This window comes from Ixodes scapularis, unplaced genomic scaffold (genome assembly GCF_016920785.2).
Source record: "Ixodes scapularis isolate PalLabHiFi unplaced genomic scaffold, ASM1692078v2 PGA_scaffold7__128_contigs__length_106722199, whole genome shotgun sequence".
Lineage (NCBI taxonomy): Eukaryota > Metazoa > Arthropoda > Arachnida > Ixodida > Ixodidae > Ixodes > Ixodes scapularis.
Window position 1 is genome coordinate 93,061,612 of NW_024609882.1, and position 12,542 is coordinate 93,074,153.

The window sequence follows — 12,542 nt, forward strand, 5'->3', positions numbered from 1 at the left end:
CAGTTGAGGAAAAAACCATTTGAGGAAAAGCAAAAAAAAAAAAAAAAAGAAATCACTGGATCGGCGTTGGTGCAGGTGACCGCGTGGCACAGCGGGTTCTCGCCTCAGTCGGCCGCAGTCTCGCTGACGTGCGCAACGTGGGCCTTCCTCCCGGGCTGGCACATGCGCGTGGCCAACCACCCTCTGCCCAAGGAGAGACCGGGACCCGAGCCGACGCCGCTGGTGGTCCTCATAACCAGGCTGACGTGCGGCGTGTTCGTTCCCGTCGGGCTGGCCTTCCTCGCAGCCGCCTACGTCCTGTTCCCAGTGCAGGTGGGTGCTGCCGGTCTACCTATACTCGAACGACCTTTATGGCCTGGGCCTCTGTACTCGCCAAAAATAAAGTTGGGGCCGAAGTTGATGGAGCGCACCGATTGGCCTATCCAGACGATGACGTAGCTCTTTTAGTTTTCGCCGATGTCCAATCGGCGCGCTCTAGGAACGTTTTGTTCCAACTTTGTGTTTGGAGAGTTTAGGTCCCCTGGAGTCACTGAGGGCTGAACATACGAACGAAGGGCGTGACATCTCATCTTCACGCGTCTTGCTTCGCGATGGGTTCTTGGGCTGTCTTACTGGCCAATGCTGCTGTCTCGTTGGCTGCGAAGCGTTAATAATGTCGTCGGGATGTTGCCACGCCCTTACGTTATCAGTGACTAAAGTTACACGACCTGTTCTAACTGCGGGGCAAGGGCCGTTGTACTCCATTCCCACCTCGGTACAACCGCAGTTGACGCTCTGATCCGATGGAGGCGATCACGTGGCGCCAATACTGCGTCTTCATGGAGATCATCGTCTTTTTGCGTCTGTTATCATCGTTTGAATGGATCACACGCAGGGCATTCCCCATGATACGGCGCTTCGTATTTATACCTCATTCGTTTCGCTGGTGATGACCAACGTACAGACGACGAGCGCCATGACGATGCACTTTAGGAGCTGTGCGGAGAGCAAGTCGTCTGCTTTTGGCGCACGAGTTCCGGTGACGTCAGAACGACGCCAAGCAATGATTAGCTTCGATCGAAATGGTAATGAGCAGACGTAGATGCCTCCAGAAATACTCACTATTTCTTTTCGATCAGCCAATAAGAGCTCGGCGTTCTGACATCATCGGAACCGCCGTGAAAGAAGCAGACGAACTTGCACTCCGTTTACGTGACTGGCTCCGTTGCATTTCGGCGTCGGCTGCAGTCGGACTCAAATGTGAGACGGACCACAGCGGCCGCTATGCGCCGATTCGGCTCTTATCGCCAAGGCGAGAAATGCCGGGTCGCTAGACTGTCAATGGACGCGCAGCGTTCCAGAAATAGTTCGCAGTAGAAAGTTACTGAGGAAAGCTCAGAATCCGTTCCACAGCCTGAGAGACAAAGATGGCAGAGTTCAGAAAAAGGCTCAAGGTACACCTAAGCACTTTATATGAGTTGTGTATGCGAAAGCATGCACGCCATTCTTCCGCTTCCTTAATTCGTCTGCAGCGTATTTGCGTCGACGCGTCCAGAGCGCGCCCTCTCCTCTTCTCAGGGCCGCTCTGACCTTCAACGTTTCGTGTTACAGTCGCGCTGACGGACACGCAGCGCCATGGGGTGGCAGTCGTTGAAACGGACGCGCAGCGGCCAATGGGAGCCTCGTCGACGCGCGCCAGCCAATGTGATCGAAACCGAAATCCTTCAGCTTTACTCCGCTCCTTTGGCATCGGGGAAACTAGGTGCCATTTGGCAAGACTTTTCCTGTGGTTTCACAGCTGGGAGCTGGCTCCGCTAGGAGCAAGGATTTAAAATGCCGTTTGGCGCGGCTTCAAAGGCTCGCCCCATGGAACAGTTAATGCTTTCGCATTAAAAAGAAAAAGAGATTATCGTTGCAGGTCATGATATCTGTTAGAACGGAAGATACGTGTCTCCGTGTAGCGCAGAGCTTGTCACGCGACTTTTCCAATTGGTGGATCAAGGCGCGGAATGCGAAGTGATGAGCTACGCGCGGGGGGCTGAACTTGCTAACATGGATCGTAACGACCGTTGCGATAAATCGTGAGCTGACACGAAGTACCACTTATAACTGAATCAAAGCGAACTGAGATTGTGCTACACAGTTGCTTTCCTCCCATTTCAAACGCAAAGAAAACCCTTGCTTAGCTCAACACGATGCACATTATAATTGATTAAGATTGAACAGAGACACGCTATTTAATAATTATAACTGTCAAAAACGACGTATTAGCTTTACTATTTGAGAAAATACAAAAAAAGACAGAGTTTCTCCGCAGACATGAATGCAGAGGTATCTGCGGACACGCCTCAAGCATATTTTTGAAGTATGTTTCCTCTATACATAATTCGGACATGTCTGCAGACAGTTGTTGTATGAACAATGTGACAGGACTTTCATGCAAGAAAGAAACATGTCTCAGACTGTGACTGAAGACTGTCTTGTGGGATGCATTCGTAGTGCGAGCGCGACTTGTGTGGAATGAGACTAAAAGAATACGCGCCACAACAGCTATCGTTGTCACTTCTTCCAACACGGCCTGGCAGAAAGATGCGAACTTGCCTCGGCTCTTTGCAGGAGCGAGTGAGAAACGTGAAGCTGCTCCAACTGCTCGCCGGGGCGACTTCGGCTGCCTTCTGGGGCTCCGCCCTCCTTGTGGACATAGTGGTGCATGCCGTCTGTTCGGCGGTGCTTCTCCTGCCTTTCGTCGTGTTCGACTGGCACGGCCTCTACTCGGATTCAGCGACTCTCGGTAAACGACGGACGACAAGCTCCCTGCAGCAAGGCCCTAGTTTTTCTCTATTTTTTTTTACAGCGGAGCTGTTAAGGGCTAGTTTCGCCAGTTTGGTGTCCGTCGCCAAGTAAATGTCGACACAAAACTCTGGACAGCTACCGCCATCTATGAGTGACGGCGGCAACAAGACAAACGGCTTGCCGGTGGTCTGGTTGCCGCCGTCGTTTATTGACGGCGTCAAGTTTCCAGGGCCTTCCGTCTTTGGTTTTCACCAGAGTGAAAAGGCTGAACTTTTCTAGGCGTCGTCCTAGAAGTCGTCCTCGAGGTGCTCCTAGAAGTCGTCCTTGAGGCCGTTTAAGAAGTCGTGCTTGAGGTCATCCCACCATAGTATAGCTTCGCTGGTCTTCCTTCTTCACCAGTGTGGAAAGGCTGCAAGTTATATTTTTTTTTTTGATGGATATGAAGAGGGTGCGGAAACTGGTGTTTTGAATGCAGTTCGGGGAAACAACAACGCATCCGCTTCAAACAGCTTTAGCGGAGGTTGCTTTAGAAACTAAATGGAGTAATTGTTGGTTGTTGTTATACTTGAAGTGAAATGTTGACGAGAACAAAGCAACATACTTGAGACGTTCATAATTCTGGAGTCGTTTATCTGCTAACGAGCACCTTTCAGTTGCCGAGTTTACAACGCGGGGGAGCAGCTGATCAGTAGAATCGTCATTTCTGTCTCGTCCTTGATTCATGACTTCATTCCGCATGAAATATATATATATATATATATATATATATATATATATATATATATATATATATATATATATATATATATATATATATATATATATACGTATATATATATATATATAATAGAAAGAACGCAAAACGCAGGGACGGGCAGGAGATTTTTCAACCATCCCTGTGTTTTGTGTTCTTCCTATTATTTATATTATCCTTCCCGGGACGCTCTCCACTCCCAATAGAAACATAAAATTAAGGCCCACAAATAGAGTCGCGCTTTAAAATTATGTAAACTTATAATTTCAAAAGTATGAGTTTTGTTACGTTTTTGCTTATCTTAGGGGCCGCTCAGTTAGCGACGCAGGATATTGGCAGCGGGCGCAACAACTGCGCTGCGCTAATCTGGTACTGCAGGGTTCGTGTTTTTGCTGATGCTGGTGTACGGTTGGGCCTCCATCCCATTGGCCTACGTGACGTCACTGGTGTGCGACAGGCCTTCCACGGGATACGTGGCCATCGCCAGCCTGAGCATCGTGGCCGGTACGAGTCTGGCGGCTGCCCCCGGGCACGCGGTGTTTGAAACTCTTTCGCGGGAGGGACAGCGCCCTCAGCACCATGGTGCCTTAGTGTGCTTGTCGTCCTTTCTTTCCCACGTATTGAAAGTGATTCTGAAGTGGCAAGAAATTACGCCAGGAGATCGGGCTTTTCACGATGTAGTATGTCGCGATTCTGGCGGCTGGTCGTACAACTTTTGGAAAAAGTAGGAACAAACTCGAGTGGCGCTGTCGTCGCGGCGTCCCCAACTCCTGGCTGCTGAAATATTCGGGGGCTGTCACGCTCGAGAGCGACCTGAGGCAGAGCAGGCGTCTGCCGCGTCTAACTCTGCTGCGGTGGAACCACCAGTATTGCGGCAAGCAACAGTAGGGCACGTTCGAGACATCATTAGAAAGAAATTGAGGGATCCCATCTGAGGACGTGGCAAACAAAACCAGTCGAATACGCATGTTCAGGGCGTTTCTCTAAGATACAGTGTAAGGTAATACTTTGTGCGATTCCTCGAAGCTTTGGTTCAGGGGCGGATTTGTGGTTCAGGCTTGGCGGTTGGGAGGGACGGAATGGAGAGGGGGGGGGGGGGGTTGCAAAGTGATATAACCTTACGGACGGATCTGAGGACACAGCCAATTGTAATTCATAGTTTACAAAGAACAAGGCATTTTTTCTAAAAAAGAAAAAACAGACATGTGTCACATACGCCCTTGTTTTAATAAAAAGAAGTGCCCTCGGGGGATAAGGCTGGAACACTTTTAAAGAAAATTTCCACACCCCACCCTCAACCGCCGGCTGAGGGGGGTGGGGAGGGGCAATTTCTTAATGAAAATCCTCTCACTTCAAAGTAAATCTAAATCAAATCAAAGTTTGATTTGATTTGTTCCGTTTTAGACCGCTGCTGCTTTGATTGCAGGTTTGGTGCTGAATACCGCCATGACGCTATTGTACACCCTGCCCCTGCTGGATCCTCCCACGAATAACAGCAGCAGCGAGAACCCCGGCTTGGACCTGGCGCTCACTGCCTTCCGATTGATCCCCAGCTTCGCGCTCACCTGGGGCCTCTCCAATTGCCTCCAAGTACACCGAGTCCATCCACTCGGGCTTTGCTTCCAGAGTGCTGGCTAGTGTTTGTATGAATGTGTGGCGATAGCCACTGTTGAAAGTTCGATCTTAGGTTTCATCAGAGGTTATCTCCTTTCGCCAGACTCTCCAAGACTGTTTCGCTAGTAACGTAAGTCAATGAGAAAGAGAAAACGCTTAATTGTAATTCCCATGTAAGGAGTTTTGTTGTGGTGGTCTTCCACTCCTTGCCGAGCAAGCTCTCCCCGTGTGAATGAAACGTCCTTCAGGGGCCTTTGATACTCAAGAAAGTGAGAATTCCTTTCTTGCCCGGTTCTGCGAATTAACTTCGGTTAAAGCCGAGACGCTACGCACTGCTGCGCAAAGTTACAATGCCGTGTCTAAATTTCGCTGCCTGACTTTCGTAAAATGTTCACGTTTCAACGTTCAGTGTTCACGTTTCACTGTGACTTCGCCTGACACCATATTATCACCTAACACTATGACATCACGTGGTACCATGATGTCACTCAACACTAAATTATGCTAAGTGTAGTGAAGAAATTCCCCCCCTAAATTTCGACCGTAAACTTTCCCGTCAGACATAGCGGAATGATTTCTCTACTAAATATTGCGGGAAAATTGTAACATTATCTGCTATGACGTCACGTGACACTTTAACGTCATAATGTCCTGAGACTGTCTTGCCGCTAGATTGAACGGGTTTACCGCAAAATTTTTCGGGCCTCAACGCGCGTACCCGAAACACACCGACTCCGTTGCAAAACCTCGCCATTTATGCATTCTACCGTAAGAAGGGAATTTTACCGTAAGAAGTGAAATTTTCCCCGCTAAATTTAACGGGTAAATTTCCGCTAAATTTAGCGGGAAAAGTTACGCATAATGCATCGCGCGGTTACGCCGACAGCGACGTCGCTCAGGCCGGAAACGGGCGTCTAAGAACTGCGCTTTAAAAGATAAATACCAATTAAAGCAGTAATCGATTAATTGTTAGGTTAATCGACCAGGTGCCCATATTATTTACGAGCCCTTTAAAAAATAAAAGAAGCGGAGACATAGGGCAACCTTTCTGACATAAGCACGTGATGACATGGAGCGTTTACCAAGTTCCTTTCACACCGTCAAAACTATTGTTTATACCAGACGATGAGCTGAGACCTGGACTCACTGATGTCTACTGTAGTAGGCTGGATAGCGGTTAGGCGCTTGCTTTGCTAGAGTCGAGTGGCACCACCAGCCGCCATTGTTTCACACCAGGAAATGCGTTGAACGCTATAAAAAAAGTGAAAAAGTTAGATTTTTTAAAATTGTATGATATATGCATTGGACGACCAAACTTCGACGAAGTTTTCTAAGAATGATGATGCATTTTTATGTTGTGATGTTGACGCATCTTACACATAAGGTTTAGGAGAAAAATACTTCTCGATCCTTCGTTGACTTACTCCACGGGCCCCACGAGAAGCCAGTAGTAGCCACTCCGTTATGCAAAGAGCCAGAAAGGCTTGGTTCGATGCCATAATTAGCTTCGTATTTTTACTTATGGAAGGTTGCATATTAAGCTTGAGGCATTATTCTGGTTTCCGAATTAAGTCAGACGATATATAATGACAAATCTAATCTTACTCGCTAAATAGCTCTAGTAACTTTTCTTAAAAAAAGGAAATTCTTACTAGAAACCGTGTTTGTGTTGCGAGAAATGTTTAAGCAAAAACGGAGGTTTTGGAATCTTTATGGGAACAGTGGAGCAGACGACTTCCGTCAATGGCAACAGACGACAGAGGTTGGCACGCTGTTTGTGTAATTTAATAGCCTTCTCAGCAGTCACTGGCGATTTAACATTTTTACGTACTATTCCCGAAAAACCTAATAAAAGTGTTTTTTTACGAGACAATCGACACAAGCTCTAAAAATTTTATTTTTTATTTATTCCTCATATAGGCCCGCATGCATTGCGTGGTGTCGAGCGATGGACGCCGGTGGTGCCACCGTCGGGCTCCCGATCCGCGGTCCAGCCTATGCAATAGAGATCAGCGCTTACATGCTGTTTACAAAGAGGTCCGCGTTTTCATACGCTACGTGTGGGCACTGCGGCGCTACGCAGGAACCAGATCCGCGTCAAGTGACACATTTGCGCATGCGGCGCGTCGACAGCAGCGCCACCGCAACTGCGTGACGTGAGAGCGGCGTGTTGGTGCGCAGACCGCTCCAGCGTTTTTACTCACGCACAGCCCAGCACGAGAATGTTGGTCGCTTTAGTAAGCAGGCGAGGCACGCACCATACGCAGAAACACCGACATTGGTACCTGCCAGCTTCCATCGACGCAATCTCTTTCAGGAACTTAACGTTTGCCTTGAGGAACTCAATGCTGACTTCCATTTCACTTTCAGAAAAAAAGGCAAAATATTCACCATTTTGAATATATGTATTTTGTTTACCTAAAAAATGCACCATTCTGGGGTTAAACGACTAGATCGCTTTCTAGGCATCATTTACAGTCGTATGCGACAAAAATAAAAACAAATATTGATGATGGATTTGTCAGTGCGACAAATGCATCTAACGCCACGATCCGATGGCGCCAATCGTGTTGCGCCCAAAGTGCATCGTCACTGTGCTGGCGGTTTTTGTCCGTTTGTAATCACAGATTACTGTGGAGATCGGTTATAGCGAAGTCAACGGGAATCTGGAATCACCTCGCTATATCCATTATTTCGTTATAACTGACTTCGGCTAACGAAGTGCAAAGAGGATGGGAAATCGGGATCACTTCGCTGTATCCGCTATTTCCTTATAACCGACTTCGTTATAACCGGTCTCTACAGACCAATCGTGCAGAAAAAAAAGGTGCAGGATCAAGGCGCATTCACTGTGCGTGATTGGTCTATAGCCGGCGATAAGAAATGCGCAAATATGACGAGTGCTACGACGTTACACTTCTGTCGCTGCTTGATCGGCGCCATCAAAGTCGTTTCATACTGAGAGAGTCTGCCTTCTTAAGGAGATTTTGACATTCTGGCAACCAGAGCAGCATAGTCTCACAACCGGGAGATGACTACTTCCACTCGCCATTTTGTGGCTCTGACTCATAGGAGCTCTTTGCGATTTCTCAGGAATGAAAGAGACAAAGGAATGACACCACTTTGTGTTATCGCAAAATCTGCTGGTTCTAGCGCGCAACAAGCTCCGCCCATTGGTCAAACTCTCTCAGTATAAACGGTTCTGTGCGCCATCGGATTGCAGCGTTGGTTGCGGTGGGATTTAATGGGAAACGGATCATAACTCCTCGCTGTTGCGTGGAGCCTCAGAAGTCGCAGAAGCGGGTGGCGTGCAAATACATGTCGGCTTGCGACCGCCTTCCTGTTCTGAGTGGAGCAACTGTGTCGGTTGTGTATAGGCACCGACTTCATACGTTTATTTTTCATCCCAACCGGAGGTGTGAGTTGATTGAGGCGACTAGGCATCAGGTGGGTTTAGTAGCCGATAACTTTGCCGTCAATCATCGCGTCTATCTAGAACTATGTATAACATTATACGCGCAGCCATTGCACGGGTGTCATCGATGGGTTTTGTACATATTATAACGTGGCGGCATACGTTTCCTCACATTTTGAAGCTGTTGGCGTTAGCTTGCCCAGTATCTCTTGGAGTAAGCCGTGCGTATAACAACGCCGCGATGACGTGCCGCCATTAATGCGCGACGTTGTTTGCCTCAGAATTCGCAGGAGCGGGTGATGTGCGAATACATGTCGACGTTCGACCGCCTCCTGTTCTGCCACGACAGCAGCTTCATCAGCGTGCCTGACCACCTGAACCGCTTCAAGGAGTGCTGCCCAGGTTAGTAAAGTAACCCGGCTTTCCTAAAGCCGACTGATACTCTCTTTGGCAACTAGCATCAGCAAAAAAGAAACTAAAAGTAATTCAGTGTTCGTGTCTATGCGGCGTAAGTTTAATCTGTCATTTAGGTGTTGCGACACTAGTTTACGTTGTAGATGAAAAATGTAACCACTGCGGTACTACGGCTGCAGCCTACAAAACGCCTGCGCGTCTACGAACCCGCAGAACACTCAAAGAGCCAATCTCTGCGGTCTACGAAATCAACTCATCGAATGATGAAACGGAACATCCGTTTAAACCTAAAAATAAAGTATGCGCTGCGACATTACGCAATGCGAAGATTCATGCTTAATGCCACAGCACAGACTGAATTTTGAGGTCTAAACAGATGTTCCGCCTCATCATTCGCTGAGCTGATTTCGTAGATCGCAAAGATTGGATCTTTGAGTGTTCTTGGCGTAAATAGACGCGTAGGCATTATTTTGAGAGTAGCCTGGGCTCTTTAACCTGCATCACGCAGTAGTAATACACCTTAAAGACCCCAGCCAACACGGGTGACAAAGCATATCTTGGGATGCCATGATGAAATCTTAGCTTATTTTGTTGCTGTGCGTCGCCATTTGCTTTTTAAAACACTACACCACTGCGCGGTAGGAGCTTTAAAAAAATGTCGGTACCTACAAGAAGCGCGAAGCGCACCTTTTATCTAAGAGCCCTGGTTGTCACACAGTCGCGACTCATTTTGTTCAATGTACACAGGAATATTAGGTCTGACGAGCTCCAGTACTAAGCTTGAGAAAGTTAAAGACAAGATCTGCGCTAGCTCCATGCAGTGTTGCCTTTGTTCCTGTACACGAGGAACGAAAGCTCGTTCTATGTTGCTTCTCAAGCTCTGAAGGTCTGCCCGCTACAAGTCCCAATGGTTCACAAGGAATGCAGTCCCGTTACGAATTCTAAGATCGGAACGTGGCGGTGATTTGTAGTTACATTTGCGTATTTTATAAAACTTCTTTCTGGTTAATCTGTAGATAAAATAAAGCAAGCAAATTAAACTATTCGCATCAAACTACCTGTCGAGTCACCAAAATTACATTTCCTCCTGTCCTTTGTTCAACTATCTTTGTGACACCTACCCATATTTTGAAGTTGGAGGTCGAAATAGCCGTCAATAAAAACTCCAAATGCTCACTAACTTCGATTAAAATGCATCTAAATAGAAAGAAACATGGAAGACCCTTGCCGTCCCTTGAAAACGTAATAAGTTATTAGGCCCTAAAAAAACTATCTGCGCATCTACTCTGCTGCGGAGCAGATCGCGGGCCAATCACAGCTATATATACGTAGCGCGTAGTGAAAATAAAGAATTGATTTGGTTCGACAGCGCGGTCCGCTCGCGGACAATAAAAAAATCGCAGTGGCTTAGCTCGGCTATGCCAGGATATAGGGAGTATTCACTGGCGACCATAGCTGTGTGCCCGAATGATCAGCGCGTGCTGATGGCGAGCTTCCACAGTTCTCTTGCAACATGCATTCCGCACCCTCAAGAGTGCCGGCCTTAGCAGCCTATTGATGTGAGCTCGTTCTGAGCATGCGCTCTAAACAGCACCCACAAATATGGCGTCTAGTGAATACTCCCTATACGTAGCGTGAGCGGTCGGGCACGTTGCTCAGCCTCCTGGCGACGCCGCTTTGCTAGACGTTCCTCTCTTTGCTCCGGTGTCTCCGCAGCACGTTTAGCCTTCAGTTCGTTCTTCGTACGCTCAACCGCTAATTGCCAGGCAACTACTTCGGGATCCAGTGAGTTAAGCTTCTCCGCTTTTCTGCGCCGCTGAGCAGGAATTTCGCTCCCCTTCTCCATGGCTATACCACATTGGCAAACGCCCCGCTATATGTATACCCCCACTGATACCTCTGCGCATGCGTAGAAAATGAGATGCGCTATCAAGCGGCGCCGGTGCAGCGTCAGACTTGGCTAGTGCGCAACGGAGGCGCACAGCTGGGCACGCGGCGGCGCCAGTGCGTTTGCCGCGGTTATGACGTCACTCCTCTGGAACGCGCAGACCGGCGAGGCGCGCGCGGCGGCGGCTCCGGCGCACCAGCTGTGCGCCGTGTGACGTCACTGCTTCTCGCGCATGAGCAGCACGGCTCTCCAGGGGCCACGCGAAACTGCTCAAACTCGACCAGCGTAGCTCACGCTACAAAAACGAAACGCCACGCTTTTTTTTAACGAGCATACGGGATGTTTAACGTCGTTTGCTGGATTTGCGCCCTTGATCTCCAATGTTGGTCACGTGCTCTGCAAACAAAGTATGCACGCAGGCAGTTTTAGGGTAAAACGACAAAAGAGAAAATTCGCGTTTGCGCGCTAACGTGTTGAGGCTGTGGAGCAATCATCGCAATCTGCTAAGCGCCTTGTTTCAATAAGAAGGTCCATAAATATTTTCCGTAGCTACCCGACCTGCCCTATGGCCAGGGCTGCCAACACGGCAAGTCAAGATTTCCCCAGCTGAGGCCTGAAATTCCCAAATTCGTGCTGAAATTTCCCTCACTTGCCCAAATAATTATTGAATACTAAATATTCGTTGTTTTCCGTATCACTTCTATTTTTGCTATGCGAAATATGGTACATGCCGAGAAAAAATTTCGTTTGCTTCTTGCGCAAGGGTTGCGCAAGATTGCGCTGATTGAAAAAAAAAAGATTGGATAGACCTCAAGGCGTCCAGCCATTGAGGTCCACCCACTTTCCTTAAAACCAAAGCCAATCATAGCTCGGCGTCGTTCTGACGTCACCGCAACCCTTGCGCAAGAAGCAGATGACTTGCCCTAGGCATAGCCTTTACGCCTCGCGTATGTTTCGGAATAAATTAGTTTATCGCGCCAAAAACCGTGGCCAAAGGAAATCAGGCGAGGTTTGAAGTGTTACCGGAAGATTCAAACTGACGAATGAAAGCCTATCTTTGGCTTAGATGTTATTCACCTCATCCAAACATGATACTGCTTTATTGATTTCATTAGCGCATTTTATAATAGTCAGTTCAAAACATAACCAACACAAGCGAGAGTTCTCAAACTCGAATACACGAAACACGAGGGCACTTCATGAATTAATATTAATCATAGTATGTCTGTATCCTCAGACATTACAGTATTTATTCTTGTACACCAGCTTTTTATCTTTCGAAAAAGCACAGCGGCCACAGAATCTTCGACTCGGCTGGCACCTTCCTTCATAGTTTTCAGGGGACGATGAAAACTGATTTTGACTAAAAACGTTGGATGTATAGATAGATGCTAATGGCTGTACCCTTTCGAACAAGAGGCATCTTATACCACCTAGACTAGTACTCTTTAGTGTCGCCAGATGTTCGCACCACAAACCGCCAAACGGCTGCAGAAAATAATCGAAATATAGCCAAAGCCGTTTAAATTTGATGTTAAGTGGAAAAAATCATAATCGACCTATAAAATTACATATATATACGGTGCCCAAAAGTTCCCTCAGACAAGCAAGTTTTTTTTTTTTTTTTTCATTCCCACATAGATCTGACTATTAGCAATCTTGAAAATTTCCTTCTCGTTGGCAGC

At 47.6% G+C, this 12,542-nt stretch overlaps 1 protein-coding gene across 1 annotated transcript in view; it reads left to right on the forward strand.

Annotated features, from left to right (window-relative positions):
* The window catches only part of LOC8040344 (retinal-specific phospholipid-transporting ATPase ABCA4), a 223,262-nt gene that overhangs the window by 164,720 nt on the left and 46,000 nt on the right, over positions 1–12,542 (forward strand). Inside the window, exons 11-15 of the mRNA XM_029977824.3 lie at positions 76–312; positions 2,596–2,770; positions 3,905–4,030; positions 4,953–5,116; positions 8,837–8,957. Of these exons, the coding sequence (XP_029833684.3) occupies positions 76–312; positions 2,596–2,770; positions 3,905–4,030; positions 4,953–5,116; positions 8,837–8,957 (823 nt within the window). The remainder of the gene's footprint in view (positions 1–75; positions 313–2,595; positions 2,771–3,904; positions 4,031–4,952; positions 5,117–8,836; positions 8,958–12,542) is intronic.